General features: G+C 37.6%; 1 protein-coding gene across 3 annotated transcripts in view; it reads left to right on the top strand.

Annotated features, from left to right (window-relative positions):
- Nucleotides 1-17642, top strand: part of REC114 (REC114 meiotic recombination protein) — a 119606-nt gene that overhangs the window by 86647 nt on the left and 15317 nt on the right. For all 3 annotated transcript variants that reach the window (XM_003901164.4, XM_021940699.2, XM_021940698.2), the window contains one exon: nt 12918-13001. In XM_003901164.4, the coding sequence (XP_003901213.2) occupies nt 12918-13001 (84 nt within the window). The remainder of the gene's footprint in view (nt 1-12917; nt 13002-17642) is intronic.

Genomic DNA, 17642 nt, shown 5'->3' with positions numbered 1-17642 from the left:
CATTTCCATATGAATTTTTAAGTCAGTTTGTTAATTTCTACAAATTTATGCAAGATTTTAACTGGGATTTCATTTAATCTGTGTATCAATTTGGGAACAACTGACATCTTAACAATATCATAATCTAATCTATGGACATGGTTCTCTTAGCTTGTGCTGCCATAGCAAAATGCCATAGGCTTGGAGGCTTAAACAACAGGAATTTGTTTTTCATGGTTCTGGAAAGTCCAGGAAGAAGGTGCAGGCCAATCTGGTTCCCTGGTAAGGGCTCTCCTCCTGGCTTGCAGAAGGCTGCCTTCTTACTGTGTCCTAACATGGTAAAGAGAGAGAGAGGAAGCAAACTCTCTGGTGTCTTTTCTTGTAGGGCCCCATCCTCATGACCTCATGTAAATCTGATTACTCCCAAAGACTCTCATCTCCACATACCATCACAGTGCGGTTTAGGACTTCAGCAAATGAATTTTTTGGGGAACACCGTTCAGTTCATAGCAATGGTCTGTTCCTCCACTTGTTTAGTTCTAATTTAATTTATCTCAATAGGGTTTTATAGTTTTCAGTGTTCAAACGTTACATATATTTTGGTAAATTCGTTTTTAAGTGTTTTGTATTTTTCTATGCTACCATAAACAGCTTTAAAAAAACTTTGATCTCCAGTTTTTCTTTGCTAGTATGTAAAAATACAATTGGTTTTTGTATATTGACCTTGTATTCTGTGACTGCTAAATTCACTTACTAGTTCTACTAGCCCTTTCGTACACTTCATAAGACTTTCCCAAGTACACCATAATGCCTCTGTGAATATAAAGATAGTTGTACATGTTTATCTCTAATCTGTATGCCTTTTCTTTTTCTTGGCTCATTATACTGACTACAGTGTTGAATACAAGAGGTGAGATTTGACTTCTTTACTTGGTCCTATTGTTAGAGGGAAAGCATTCAGTCTTTTGCTAGTAAGTGTGATATTAGATGTAGATTTTTCATAGGAGTTCTTTAGCAGGTTGAGAAAGTCTCCTATTCCCAGTTAGTTGAGATTTTTAAAAAACCATGAGTGGATGTTGAATTTTGTGAAAGGCTTTTCCTCATCTATTAAGATGATCATGATGTTTCTATTTTAGTCCATTAGTATGATGAATTAATTGATTTTTAAACATTAAACCAACTTTCCATTCCTGGCATAAATTCTACTTGGTTATGATACATTATGTTCTTCACATATTGCTGGATTTGGTTTTTAATATTTGTTAAGGACTTTTGGCATCTAGGAATACTGATCTGTAACTTTTTTTTTTATGTCTTTGGTTTTAGTATAGGATTGCATGATTTCTTCCTTAAATGTTTGATAGAATTCACCAGTGAAACCCATTTGAATCTGGAGTTTTCTTTGTTGGAAGGTTTTAAACTACACATTACAATTTTTAAATAGATAATGTATTTCTTTTGGATTCACTTTTGGTATTTTGTGTCATTCAAAACAGTTTTCTACTTCATCTAAGTTATAAAATGTATTTGCATAAAGTTACTATTTGGTTTTTTGTTTTTTTTTCTTTTTTGAGTCGGAATTTTGCTCTTGTTGCCCAGGCTGGAAGTGCGGTGGTGCAATCTCAGCTCACTGCAACCTTCACCTCCTGGGTTCAAGCAATTCTCCTGTTTCAACCTGCTGAATAGCTGGGATTACAGGCACGCATCACCACACCCAGCTAATTTTTTGTATTTTTAGTAGAGATGGGATTTCATCATGTTGACCAGATGGTCTCGAACTCAGGACCTCAGGTAATCCCCCTGCCTCGGCCTCCTAAAGTGCAGGGATTACAGACATGAGCCACTGCACCCAGCCAAGTTGTACTATTCTTACTATCTTTTTAGTGCCTATGGGATCTGTTGTGCCATCTTCTCTTTTATTCTTGTTGTGAATTTGTGTCTTCTCACTTTTTATTCTTGATCAGTCTAGATAGAGATTGTTATTTTTTCAAAGGTCTGTATTTTTGTTTCATTAAATTTTGTTTTCTGTTTCATTTGCCTAAGCTCTATATTTATTTCCTTCTACTTATTTCTGGTTTAGTTTGTTATTTTCTAACTTCATACAGTGGAAGCTTATATTATTGATTTTTTTCTAAGTATTTAAAATTATAAGCTTCCCTGTGAGTACTATTTTCACTATATGTCCCAATTTTTTTCTATGTTGTATTTTCATTTTCATTGTTTAAAATATGTTTTATTTTGTGTTTTTTTTTTTTACCCATGGGTAATTTAACATTGTGTTATTTAATTTGTAAATATTTGGAGATTTTCCAGTTATCTTTATGTAATTTTTTTCTAATTTAATTCTGTTACGACCAGAAAGCCTACTCTATAGTATTTCATTCTTCTTTTAAAAACCTACTCTATATTATTTCAGTCTTTATGCAAGGTATGCATATGGTATATCTTTTTGAATGTTTTATGTGCATTTGAAAAGAATGTATATTCTGCTGCTGATGATAGGTATTCTATGAATGTCAGATTAATTTGGTTGATTGTGTTAAGTGTTCCATATTCCTAATGTTATTCAGTCTACAAGTTCTGTCCATTACTGAAAAAGGAGTTTTGAGGTTTCCAATTCTAATTGTAGGTTTATTTCTTCTTTTAATTATGTCAGTTTTTGCTTCATGTATTTTGAATAGCTGTTATTGGGTACATGCACATTCAGGATTATTACGTTTTCTTGATGAATTTAACCCTTTATCCTAATGAGATGTTCCTTTTTATCTCTGGTAACGATCCTTGACCTGACATATGTTTGTCTGAGATTCCAGTTTTCTTATGATTAGAGTTTAAATGCCATACTTTTTTATATCTTTTTGTTTTATCTGTTTCTTTACATTCAAAATGAATTTCTTCTAGATAGAATATCGTCTGATCTTGCTTTTAAAATCTATCCTGACAACCTCTTTTTAGTGTTTAGACCATTTGCATTTAATGTGATTTTCTGTGTAAGTTTAAATCTGCCATCTCGTTTTCTGTTTATCACATCTATTTTTTTGTTTGTTTGTTTCTTTTTCCCTCTTTTCCTTACTTTTGGGTTAATTCAGTGTTTTTTAGGATTCCATTTCATTTTCACAGTTGGTTTATTAGCTACTCCTCCTTTGTCACCACCCACCATGGCTGTTGTAGGGTTTACAATATATGTCTTTAACTTAGCACAGTCTGTCTTCAAATATGCCACTTCCTGTGTAATGTAGGAAACTTAACAATAGTGTACTTCCATTTGTCCCCTGGACAAATGTGCTACTGTTGTCATGTAGAGTATATTCATGAAATAGCTTCTTAAACACCCTTTTCTGCTAATTTTATCATCTCTTAAACTTCTGAGTTTGTTTCTGTTGACTCATTTTTCTCAAGGCTACTAGTCGTTGTTGCTGGTTTTTCATATATCTAGTACTTCTTGATCAGATGTCAGATATTGTGACTTGTACATTGCTGAGTGCTCACTTTTGTTGTATTCCTTTAAAGAGTACAGAATTTATTTCAAGCAAGTAGTTAGGTTACTAATAATCAGTTTAACCCTTTTGAAGCTTATTTTTAATATCTTTTAAGGTAGATCTAGAGTAGTCTTTACTCTAAAGCTGATTTAGCAATACTCCTGATGCATTTTTTTTTTTTTTTAAATAGAGATAGAGTCTCATTATGTTGCCCAGGCTAGTCATGAACCCTTGGCCTCAAGCAATCCTCCCATCTTGGGCTTCCAAAGTACTGGGACTATAGGTGTAAGCCACTGCATCTGGCCCTCATGTATGTTTTCTACTGAATTCAATGAAGTCTCTCTACTCTAGCTAGTTGTAACTTAAACATTCCCAGACCTGTGGAATTCTAGGATTGTTTGACTTACACTTCCTGTGGTTCTTATTTTTCCAGAAGTTGTTCTTGCTCAGTCTTACGGTATTTCATTCTGCGTATGTACAGATAGCTATTCAGTCAGAGATTCAAGGAACGCATATGCAGGTTTCTAAAGCTCTTCCTCTGTATTGTCTTCCTCTCTTGAGTACCCTGCCCAGAAAACTGCAGCACCTGGCCTACCTGACCTCTGTCTCTTTCTTCTCAACTCATTGGGATTACAGGCTCTGTTTGGATTTCCATTCTCTGAGCCAAAGTCTGGAAATTAATTTTAGGAAGAAAGCCTGGGTGATGATAGGGCTCACTTTATTTGTCTCCCTTTTATCAGATATCACAGTTCTGTACTGTCTATTTTCTACTGTCTGCAAATAGTTGCTTCCAATAGTTTTGTCTAGTTTTCTAGTTGTTTATAATAGGAGTATAAATTTTGGCCCTCTTATTCCTTGTTGATCAGAAATGACATCATAGCTTTTGAATTTTCTCACATCTCCCCATAAAAATAGACAGGTCAAACAGGGCTACAAAACCAAAGACCCATGGATAGCATCTACAACTAAAACTAGATGACTAGGCATTCCTGTGACCTTCCAAATATGAGTGGATGGAGCTAAATCACTGACAGCTTGAAGACCTGTGTGATGTCGTTATCTACACAGGAAAAAAAGAAAAAAAAGGAAGGCAGTTCAGCTTCTGATACCCTGAGATTACTAAAGCTATATCAAAAGGACAGAGCCAACTTGAAAAGGTCCCCATAGCTAAAGAGAGGTAATGTAAGGATCAATAACTGCAAAGGATTGAAACAGCAATTATATTTAAATTTATAGGTTTCAAATGACATTTAAAAAACCCCTTATCGTAATCTTTGGAGGATACTAGAGAACCACCTCATTATTTTGAAAGCTGGCAAATATAAGAAATGAGGTGAGCATTTATCCCACCTTTCCTATTTTTACCTAGTATAACAAAATAGTTGATAAGGCAAAATTCCTTTTTTGAGATGTATTGCATCTCATAAAGAATGAATGAAAAAATTTAAAAATCACCATTTTGCAACCCCAGATGAATTAATGAGTCTAGGCAGTGATATCAATGGCTGCTAATATCACAAAAAGAAGAATAAAAAACCATTATGTACCTACTACGGAATCACATACCTGTCACTTAGGAAGTAATCTTATAAAATCTGAGGAAAAAAAAAAATCCAGCCTGAATCTGCAAGCTTCTTGATGTACCACTTTTTGAGAATTATAAGACAGAGTTACATATTAAAACACACCATGGAGATACAAAAACACAATTTAGTGAGGGGACTTTAGGACGGTTTAGCACACAATGCATGAGACATATGTGGCCCATTGCCTGTTTTTGTATGACTTTTGAGCCAAGAATAGTTTTTACGTTTTTAAATGGTTGAAAACATTCAGAAGAATATTTTGTGAGATATGAAATTTCTATGAAGTTCCAATTGCAGCATTCATAAAAAACTTTTGTTGGAACACAGCCATGCTCATTTGTTTATGTATTGTCTGTGGCTGCTTTCATGCTGCAAGGGCAGAGTTGAGTAGGCGCAGGAGTCTATACAATCTAAAATGCCAAAATATTTACCCACTGGTCCTTAACAACAACAACAAAAAATTGTCAATCCCTAATCTAGAGGACTAATGACCCAGCTTCTTTAATAAAACAATTCTAAGAAAAGGAAAAATCAGTAAGACTTAAGAGACAATCAAGTATCACAATATGTGGACCTTATTTGGATCCCTATTCAAAACACAATGTTTAAAAAACCAAGATCATCAGGAAAATGTGAACAGCAACAAAGATACTTGATGATATTAAGGAATTGTTAATTTTTATTTATTTATTTTTTTTTTTTTTTGAGACGGAGTCTCGCTCTGTCGCCCAGGCTGGAGTGCAGTGGCCAGATCTCAGCTCACTGCAAGCTCCGCCTCCCGGGTTCCCGCCATTCTCCTGCCTCAGCCTCCCGAGTAGCTGGGACTACAGGCGCCCGCCACCGCGCCCGGCTAGTTTTTTGTATTTTTTAGTAGAGACGGGGTTTCACCGTATTAGCCAGGATGGTCTCGATCTCCTGACCTCGTGATCCACCCGTCTCGGCCTCCCAAAGTGCTGGGATTACAGGCTTGAGCCACCGCGCCCGGCCGGAATTGTTAATTTTTAAAGGTGTGATGATTTTGTGATTATATTTTAAGAGGTCCTTCCTTAGCTTTTAATTTTTTTTATTTATTTTTATTTTTGTTTTATTTTTATTTTTTTGAGACAGAGTCTCCCTCTGTCTCCCAGGCTGGAGTACAGTGGCACGATCTTGGCTCACTGCAAGCTCCGCCTCCCGGATTCATGCCATTCTCCTGCCTCAGCCTCCCAGCAGCTGGGACTGCAGGAGCCCGCCACCCCGCCCGGCTAATTTTTTTTTTTTTTTTCCTTTTTGTATTTTTAGTAGAGACGGGGTTTCACCATATTAGCCAGGATGGTCTCTATCTCCTGACCTCGTGATCCACCCACCTCGGCCTCCCAAAATGCTGGGATTACAGGCATGAGCCACCACGCCCAGCCGTTCCTTAGCTTTTTAGAGATAGATTCTGAAATATATTTAGATACTTGGATTTGCTTTAGAATAATCCAGGGAGATGGGAGTTATTGAGTGTGGATGTAAGTAAAATAAGATTGGCCATGTTATGAAAAATTGTGACTGAAAGATGGGTGCGTAGTGTGATGGCTCATCATACTGTTTTACTATTTTCTCTAGCTTTGAATGTTTGAAAACTTAGAAATAAGTTTAAAAAATCAGTTCAAAGACCATTTCCTCTGGGCCTAGTAATCGAATGCCTCTTTTCTGTGCTTCTGTAGAATCAAGGAACTTAACCAAATTAATTATTATTGGGTGGTTATTTGTTTAATTTCCCCTGGACTCCCAGCTCCTTGAGGGCAGGGACCATTTGACTTTGATCTGTAGTGTCAGTTATAGGACATAGCACATAATCTGGTACATACTTCTGGAACAAAAATAGTGACTTTTCATGGCATACCATGATTTCTAGATGATAAAAATTCTAAAACACAGTCATCCTTTTTTTTGACATTATTTATTTTTATTTACTTTACTCCTTCCAAATAGCCTATAGTTCAGCATGAAACCAAACTGGTTATATAGCTTTTATAAATCAGGAAAAATATAACTCCAAAATAAAGTAAGTTATAGAAAGGGCATCTTAGTTTGAGCTGTCTCAGTCTGAGACATGATACTGTTTAAGTGTGGAATAGGTACTTAGAAGTAAGGCAGGTATTTCTTCTCCAAGCACAATATTGTATGTTTCTGAATATTGCAAAAATGTCCATATTCAAATCTAAGACCAAAATCTAATCAGCTACAAATTATTTCTATCTATCTTATTATTCCCTTTTGTTAGCTTAATACCTTAATTATTAGTTTAATAACCTAACAACTGGTTATGATTATTGAAAGTTTAATTTTTGCCTGGGTGTAGTGGCTTAAGCCTATAATCCCATCACTTTGGGAGGCCCAAGCTGGAAGATTGCTTGAGATCAGCCTGTACAACATAGTGAGACCCTATCTCTACAAGAAATTTTAAAATTAGCTGGGCATGGTGGTGCATGCCGGTGGTCCCAGCTATTCAGGAGGCTGAGGTGGGAGGATTGCTTGAGCCCAGGAGATCAAGGCTGCAGTGAGCTATCATCACACCACTGCACTCCATCCTTGGCAACAGAGCAAAACCCTGTCTCCAGAAAAAAGAAAAAGTAATTTTAGAAAGCCCAATCTTTTGCTTTGTTTTCCCTCTTCACATTGTTGCCTTCATATCTGTAGCAATTCTCTTATCATGGATTTTTTTTTTTTTCTGTTTTCAGTGTAATTTGATCCTCACAAACTGAGCTCCAGGATAGTGAGTCAGAAATACAACCCTGAAGCTTAAGCCAGGGTCTAATTTTTAAATAAATCACCTGGCACCAAAACACCTTATCACATTCATCAAGAAGACCTTTTGGTGTTCTGGGCTTGGGGACAAGGTGGATAGTCATCAAGTTATTTTTGTAACCTTATTCTCCTATGCTGTTTTCCTCTGAATCAGGGTTTTTATAGCAGGTGTGAACATTTATAATTGTCATTTTCATAAAAATAAAATGCTGTTTTCTTCAAAGCATTTACAAAATCATAACGGGAAGATTTTAAAGCTAATTTACCTAGCAAAATGCCAGTGACACCCCATGATATTCTCCTGACTTCCTTGCCCAAACTGGTAGGTGAAGTCAGAACTGAGGGGTGCCTGAGGTACTAACGGAACTAGCTCAATGGCAGAGTCAACAGCAAGGGAAACAGACTCAGTAGGGTTAAGGGCACAGCTAGTTTTTCCCACCATCTCTGGACTTCCAATTGTGTACATCTTATCTCTACATCCATTTTCTTAGGTACTTTCCTCCCTTCCCTTGATGGCTTCATTTTTATCTCTATGGCAAGTCTTCATTATGTATGATAACGGGGCCACGGAGAGCATGGATGACCACAATTTAGAAATGCGCTTCATAACTTATAATGCCTGAAAACCAAAGCTTGAGATTCTCTTTATATGAAGTGTAGTGTGGCGCCCCACCTTGGTATCACGTGGCATTCTGGCCACTGCCCCTCAGGGAGGCTGTGCCAGAACTGGGAAAATTAAGGGATGGGTCAAAGTGTGATAGGAGGAAATGGGGGTGTCAACCATGTGCCGGAAATTGGCCCTCTTTCATTCAACAGACATGCTGGGCACAAAGATGAATGTACCCCAGTTTTTGATCTCATGAAGTTTGCAGTGAGGTGTAGGGGCTACAAAAAGAAGACAGGGTAGAAGCAACAGCCAACCATTGCAGGGCACAGCATCTCCTGCTGCTGGATTCCATGCAGATTTGACAGCCCTTATTTCTACTCCATCCCTGTGCATCACCTGACACAGTTGACAAGTTTCTCTGCTGGAAACTCTCACCCGTCTTAGCTTCCACATTACTCTGTCCTGGACATTCATTCTTGGTATTGGCTCTTGTTCTTTTTTCTGATGGTAAATTAGCATTTCCTAGAGTTCTTCACTCTTGCCCATCCTACCCAGTGCTATCAATTCTGAACCTCAATTTTTCTACCTCAGCACTTTCCTGGATTATGACAGACTCATCAGTTAACAGTAACTTCCTTTGGCAGTGATTCTTGACCTGGTGGGGGAACAGTATCCAAAGCTCCAGTAGCAGAAGCTCCCTGGGTGATTTTGACACACTTCCCCCTCCTCTTGGACAGATTCTGTCTTATATTTTAACCCCTAGCACGGTGGCCAGCTGTGGTAGGAGCTCAGTGATGTTAACAGCGTGTTTAATGGCAGTAAGCACAGGATGCTATGAGAACACAGAGCAGGTCACTTAATTGTGAGAAAGTCAGGAAAAGCTACAGAGAAACTATCAGTTGAGCTAAACTGAATTTTCTAGATGGATAAGCCTTAAAGAGATTCAAATAGGTGGGTTTTCACAGCAAGGCAGATCAGTTATTGAAATTTATGTATGGCAAGTGGTTAGACACACAGGCTTCTTTACTAAATCTCAGCATTAGGAGAAAAGAACTCTTTCTGAATTTTGAACAAGAATAGCATAAGTCAAATAAAAGTAAGATGTTCTATATCATTGGATAGGTAATTGATTTGTGGTCATCACTGCTCCCAAGAAATGATACTGGTTCTGGTATGAAATAGTCTAACTAATTTTTAAAAATAATTTCAACTTTCATTTTAGATTCAGGGGTACATGTGCAGGTCCGTTACCTGAGTATATGGTGTGATGCTGAGGTTTGGGATACAAATGATCCCATCACCCAGGTAGTGAGCATAGTACCCAGTAGACAGTCTTTTAATTTTAATAAAGAGTTTCATTTATTCACTCAATAAACTTACTGAAGCACCTTCTAGTGTTGAGCACTGTAATAGGTGCTGTATATTCATTAGTGAGCAAAACAAACAGCCCCTTCCCTCATGGGGCTTATAGTCTAGTGAAAAAATAGACATTAAGGAAATCACTACAAACACACAGAATGATAAATGCTATGAGAGAAAGTGGATTGTTAAGGGAAAGTACAACAGGGTCACCTAGTTGAGATTAAGCAAGAAGTGAACAATGATCAGAGGTTAATTAGGCAAAAAAATTAGAGGGAAGAGGCAGAGAGAAGAGATGTAGGAAACTCCAGGGCAAAATGGTTTGAACAAATTGATGAAGAGCCATAAAGCGGCTCAACTAAGAGTTGCTGCTGAGGAGGAAGGGCACACCCCTTCTCAGGTCCTGCTTCTGCATCTTCCTTGAGTTCATGCCATATTGTAGTGGGTATCCCCCATCAACTCCAGTGACAGTGGTCTCCTTGCAGGTTCCCAGACAGGCTATGCTGTTTCATGCCTTTTAAAAATTGTGGTAAAAAACATGCAACATGAAATGTACCCCCATCTGAAGTGTTCAGTACAGTATTGTTAACTATAAGCACAGTGTTGTCCAGCACAAATTTAAGCATTATGCATAACATAAGCATTAAGCATAGCATTAAGCAATAATGTTGTCCAGCACAAATGTTTGCACAAATTTTCTCACATACATGCATAAGAAGCTTACACAGCTCAAAAATCAGAGCGATGTTAAAAAGGCATAGAGAAAGCTTTTATTCCCACCCCTGCCCCATCTGCACTGTTCACCTTCACTCCCTGCAAATTGTTATTAGCCTCTTGTGTATTAGTCCTCCAGTTCTTTATGTAAAGAATATACATTGTTCTGTCTTATTAAAAAAAAAAGTAACATGTGATGGACATTGTTATGTAGCTTGCTTTTTTACCTAACAATATGTGTTAGAGTTCACTTTATATAAAGCTGCACTGTCCAAGAAGGTCAGTAGGAGTCATATGTGGCTGTGGAGCACTTGAAATGTGGCAGGTGCAACTAAAAATGGAATTTTAAATTTTATTTAATTTAAATTTAGGTTTAAAAAATGAAAGTGAAAAATATCTTCCTATTAATCTCAACTTTCTTGTTTTAGTAGGACTACATTTCACTTTAACCATTGAAAATCCAATATCCAAATTGAGACGTGGTATAAGTGTAAAACACACACTGGATTTCAAAGACAGTACAAAAAAATGCAAACTGTCTCATTAATGTTTTACATTGTTTACAATCTAGTCATCATTTTGTTCAATGTTTTTTGATATAATTGGTTAAATAAATATTAAAACCAATTCTGCCTATTTCTCTTTTTTTAAAGTGATACTAGAAAACTTCAAATTACATATGTAGCTCAAATTCTGTTTCTTCTGGACAGTGCTGATATATAACATTTACTACTTTTTACACCTGTATAGTATTCCATTGTATAGAGTACCACAATTTACTTAACCAATCCACCTTTGATGCATATTTGAGTTGTTCCAATCTTCTGTTAGAAAAAAAAAAAAAAAAGCAGAAATGCTTACCCTTCTCCATGCATCACTTCATACATGTGCAGGTTGATCTGTAAAATGAATTCCCAGCATTGGGATTGCTGGGTCCAAATGTAAATGCATTTGTAATTTTGATATTGCCAAATTGCCCTCCATAAGCACGGTACCAATTTGCACTCCCACCAGCAATGTGTGTGAGTACCAGTTTCCTCATATATTGCCACTCGAAACTACAATTAACTGTATTTTTGGATGTAATAATCAACATTTCTTTTTGCTAATTCTGAGGAGGTTTTAAGAAATCATAAATGGTTTGCCTAACTTCCTTTTCCATTTGGGAAAAAAAAAAAAAAAAAAACCTGCTACTGATAAAATACTTAGAATTAGCATTTCAGAACTGACTTTTTTTTTTTGAGGTGGAGTCTCGCTCTGTCGCCCAGGTTGGAGTGCAGTGGCGCAGTCTCGGCTCACTGCAACCTCTGCCTCCTGGGTTCACACCATTCTCCTGCCTCAGCCTCCCGAGTAGCTCGGACTACAGGCACCTGCCACCACACCCGGCTAATTTTTTAATTTTTAGTATTATTATTATTTTTTAATTAAAGCATCAAAGAAGTAACCCTCACTGTCTCCCAGGTTGTAAATTTCTGTGAAAGTTGCAACTTTCACCATACTGAGATTTAAGCACAGGGATTTTGTGAGGGTTCAAATGAACAAGGGACTACATTTTCTTCTGTTTTTTAAGAGTTGGGGATTTCTCAGATTACTCCAGCAGCCTTCCCTAGCTATGGTGGACTAACATTTAAGGGTAGACTGGCAGTTTGCATGCAGTTTTTGCGTGTTGTAAGTTAATCTCCTGGATTGGTTTTACTGTATTCTAAACATATTCTAACTCAGTGGGTTGCTTAACTGAGGAAAAGCACTGACAACATAATTGGCGCTTAAGAGCTGCCATAATCATCAGATAGTTCATTCCACTGACTTCATTAGTAAATGGTAGATAAAGTTTATCTTTTCACTTTATGGATCTAACTGTTGTCTCTCATTTGAGACTTGTGTGCCCTCTACTGCCCTCTTTGTCTTTTTTTGTTTTTTCAGATGGAAATGAAGTAAACATTCAGTATCCAAAAGCAAAATGCTTTAAATTTTCCATTCCTAGGAATCTGAAAATAAGATTCTTGTGAAGAGAATTCTTACTATGGAGTTAGAGATGTGCCAGATAAGTTAATAAATCAGTATAATGGAACCCTTGATTTGGGGGGATATAAAATAATATTTTGGCAAATTCTAGAGGCATTTTATATGAAATATGACTATGGACACTTAACTCTCTTTAGTATTGTATTGATTTTCAACATAAAAAGGTTAAGAAAAAAAGTTGTTTTTATGTTCCTCATGCAGGAAAAGCACCAGGACATTGAGGACTTAGTATAAGGGTCATCTTTGGCAACTGGTTGTATTGAGTCATTGCTACTATGTTTGAGTTACACAATAAATAAATATACAACTTTCTAACAGGAAGTAGCTGCAGCCATAGCTATTCTTCATATTTTTGCTTCTGTTGCTAATTTTTGCCTAATTATTTTGTTTCAGGAAGGGTTTTCGCTCGTTGGTAGCAAGGACTGGTTGAAGATTGTAAGACGCATGGATTGTCTGTTGTTTGGAACAACGATAAAGGCAAGATTTAAGCTAATGATCATACTCTTCTCATCTTTTATGTGTGTATGTTGGGGAGGTGTTTGAGAGCATCTCTTAGTAGGTGACATCTACTGGAAAGAATACAAATGTTTAAGAAAGGTTTGTACTATGAGTAAAACATGAAACAAGGACCGTAGAGAGGCAGAAGCCTCATTAGCAGGAAGACATTGCTAAGGAGTCAGGCTCTAATGGATTTATCAATATGCGTCTGATGGAGCTGTGCAGCCATTCTCTGTCCCCCAAGCCCAAATCGGGAGGAGGTGGAGTGCATCGTTTGTCTTGCTATTTGGATGTTTAAAAAGGTGTATATTTTCAAATGATTCAGTGAATATGTATTTTCATTTTTTCTAATATTAAAAAAATTCTCTTTTACTTGCTTTCTAGCTGTATTAAGTGTAAAGAATGATCCTCATCAAAGAAACATGCATATTAATCACCTGGATCATTTTCCTTCAAAAATAACTATGAAAACCAATCTGTTAACATTCACGGAGTAGATAATATTGAAATTTAAGTGAAAGATACTAATTTTTGAGGGACTCAGACTCTGAGAGTTAGACGATTATCTAGTGGAAAGGTATTAACCTGGGGTACACAGACCCCAGAGTCTCCATAGAATTCAGGGGGTCCGTGAACTTCCATGGATTTTCACTGACCTCTAATTGAAATTTATCATTTCCTTCCACTATGAATGTAGGCCAGCAGACCACAGTAGTTTTAGACCTTCTCACCAATGGAAATCACAGATACTTTCATATCACAGTTCAGTTGTTTCTGACATCTCAAATGTTTATGCTCATCACTACCTGAAAATTAAGATGTTTATTAGTCCTACTAGATCTTTATTATCAAATACGTTAATAAAGAAGCATATACATTAGTTCACAAATTAGTGCCTTAATATTGTAATAAACAAATTCAGTATAATTGGTTTCTTTGTAAACTTGTGTATTTTGTGTGATTAAAAACATTGTTCTGAGTCCACTGGCTTACCAGATTGTCACAGGGTCTGGAGCACACACTCCAAAATGTTCAAGAACCCCTGTTTTGTTTCCCATATAAGGAAAGTGACTTAGGCCAATAGCTCAGGTTATGACTAGCTATCAGAGAGCCAGGCTGCGGCTGCCTTTTGATCTTTGGACTTAGCTCCAGACCATATCATACTGAATGGATGTATAGATCTCTGAAAAAGTTATACCATGCTATATGTTTGATATTTGAGTTTTAAATTTTTCTAAATATACATTATTACTAAAATTTTAAACTAACTACAAAGAGCAAAATAAAAATCAACCATAATTTGACCACTCAAAAATAATTATTAATATTCTGAAGCTTTTACTAAGTATATATACTGTATCAGTTAGGATTGTGTTCAGATGCATGTAAGAGAAAAATCAGCCATAATGGCCTAAAAAACCAGATTTCTTTTTTTTTTCACTTAAAAGGAAATCTAGGCTGGGCATGGTGGCTCATGCCTGTAATCCCAGCACTTTGGGAGGCCAAGACGGGCAGATCACCTGAGGTCAGGAGTTCAAGACCAGCCTGTACAACATGGTGAAACCCCATCTTTACTAAAAATACACAAATTAGCCGGGGGTGGTGGTAGGTGCCTGTAATCCCAGCTACTTGGGAGGCTGAGACGAGAGAATTGCTTGAACCTAGGAGGCAGAGGTTGTAGTGAGCCAAGATCACACCACTACACTCCAGCCCGGGCGACAGAGCGAGACTCCGTCTCCAAAAAAAAAAAAAAAAAATCTAGAAACAGGCAGTTGCTAGCATCATCCAGCAACTCAACAGTGTCCACGTTGGTATCTCTGTAACTCTCCTGGCTGCTCCCTCTTGGGTGCAGAATGGTTGCTGCAGCTCTACTGTATTTCCATTGAAGGAAGGTCAGCATCACCTGGCCCTTTTATAAGGAAAGCATCCACTTTCCTATACAGCTCTCCACCACCCACAACCCCCAGAAGATGCCTGCTTATGTGTCATGGACCAGTGTAATATGGCTGTCCCGAACTGCAAAGATTAGGAAAATGAGCATTTGACATTTCCAGCCCCTCTTGTGGATTGGCTTGTGCTAACTGAGTGTCAACCATATAGATAATTTATAAAATGGGGATTGTAGTACTTTGTATCCTGTTCTTTTTATCAGGAACATTATACCAAGCCATTAGTCTCTGAAAACACTCATAATGGCTTGGTAGCATGTTATTGTTTAGATGCACTAGGGTTTAACTCATCGCTAATTTTTCACTATTATAAAAATGTTCTGATCTTCATAAGGATTTATTTACAGGATTCTTTACTTAGAAGTCCCAGATGTATACACTTTTTTTTTTTTTTAATTTATAAATTTGCCCTCCCAATAGGTTGTCCCTGCTTCTACTGTACTGGTAATGTGTAAGAATGTTCATTTATCCAAATCCTCTCCAACATGGTAATACAATTTAAATTCAAAAACTAGTTTCTAATTTGACAGGCAGAAATGAGCATATTCCTTTAATTTGCATTTCTTATTAAAACTGATGAGAATGGTAATGTGACATTTGTATTTCTTCTGTGAATCACCTGTCTACTTCTTTTGCCTAGTTTTTCTCCTCTTCAAACTATGTATAATTTGTGTAGTTGTATAATTTTATATATTTGTGTATATACCATATGTATAGATTTTTTAGACATTTAAAGCTAGGAACCATTTGCCTGCTATTGTGAATGTGTGTTTTTTGTTTTTTGTTTTTTGCTTTTTTTTTTTTTTTTTTTGAGACGGAGCCTTGCTCTGTCGCCTATGCTGGAGCGCAGTGGCCGGATCTCGGCTCACTGCAAGCTCCGCCTTCCGGGTTTACGCCATTCTCCTGCCTCAGCCTCCCGAGTAGCTGGGACTACAGGCGCCCGCCACCTCGCCCGGCTAGTTTTTTGTATTTTTTTAGTAGAGACGGGGTTTCACCGTGTTAGCCAGGATGGTCTCGATCTCTTGACCTCGTGATCCGCCCGTCTTGGCCTCCCAAAGTGCTGGGATTACAGGCTTGAGCCACCGCGCCCGGCCTGTTTTTTGTTTTTGTTTTTTTGAGACGGCATTTCGCTCGTTGCCCAGGCTGGAGTACAATGGCACGATCTCAGCTCACTACAACCTTCGCCTCCTGGGTTCAAGTGATTCCCCTGCCTCAGCCTCCTGAGTAGCTGGGATTACAGGCATGCGCTACTACACCCAGCTAATTTTGTATTTTTAGGAGAGACAGGGTTTCTCCATGTTGGTCAGGCTGGTCTCAAACTCCCGACCTCAGGTGATCTGCCCGCCTCGGCCTCCCGAAGTGCTGGAATTACAGGCATGAGCCTCCACGCCCAGCTGTAAATGGTATTCTTTATCCCAAATATATTTCCAGCTAGTTATTATTGGATTTTTTTCTGAATTAAATTTAACCTCCTTACTAAACTTTCTTTGTTTTTTTAATTTCTAGGAAAGTGTTTTTATAATTTACAATTGTATTTCTTTCCAGTGATTTATTTTTTTTTTTATTTTTTTTTTTTTTTTTTTTTTTTTTTTGTTTTTTTTTTTTTCCCCCCGGTTGGTTTTTTTTGGCGCGATCTTGGCTCCCTGCACGCTCCGCCTCCCGGGTTCACGCCATTCTCCTGCCTCAGCCTCCTGAGTAGCTGGGACTACAGGCGCCCACCACCGCGCCCGGCTAATTTTTTGTATTTTTAGTAGAGACGGGGTTTCACTGTGGTCTCGATCTCCTGACCTTGTGATCCGCCCGCCTCGGCCTCCCAAAGTGCTGGGATTACAGGCGTGAGCCACCACGCCCGGCCGATTTATATTTTTTATTACTTTTCCTACCTTACCAAATTATCTAGATCTCCCAGAACACTGTAATCATAGGGTTATAGTATATTTGACATCTTCCTGACTTGCATGGGAAGTAGTGTTTACACATTAATTCCATCTCTGACTGTTAACTGGATTTTTTTTTTTTTTTTTGAGAAGAGTCTCGCTCTGTCACCCAGGCTGGAGCACAGTGTTGTGATCTCCGCTCACTGCAGCCTCGACCTTCAGGGCTCAAGCAATCCTCCCGCCCCATCCTCCTGAGTAATTAGGACCACAGGAATGTGCCACCATGCCTAGCTAATGGTCGGATATTCTTTATCATGTAAGGGAGATCTCTTTCAATTATAGTTTATTTAATGCCTTTATCAGGATTACATATCATTTTATCAAATGCTTTTTGACAAGTATTAAGATCATGGGTTTTTTCCTCCTTTGATCTATTGACTTGATGTAATATACTGACATTGAACCAACAGATTCTTCTTTTGCCCTACCTGGTAAAGAGTATATTTGGTGCTTCGTGCCTTGGATAACTTTTAGTTTTCAAGTATTATGCCAAAACACTATTATTGACAAATGGAAGAAGTAAAATTTTCATTCCTTTTATAGCAATTTAATATAATAAATTCTGTGAGTAGTAAGCATTATATTTCTTTTCTCTCTGAACTGAAATAAGTAGGTTGAATAAATTCTGCCTACTTATAAGCAGGCTTCCCTTTTTCCAGCAATTCTGATCAAATAGGTTCTGGTTAATGGGCTAATAGTAGACATGTAGATCCTTATCTTAAGGGCACTTTGGC

The sequence above is a fragment of the Papio anubis genome, chromosome 7 (genome assembly GCF_008728515.1).
Source record: "Papio anubis isolate 15944 chromosome 7, Panubis1.0, whole genome shotgun sequence".
NCBI lineage: Eukaryota > Metazoa > Chordata > Mammalia > Primates > Cercopithecidae > Papio > Papio anubis.
This window is presented reverse-complemented; position numbering and strand designations above follow the sequence as displayed.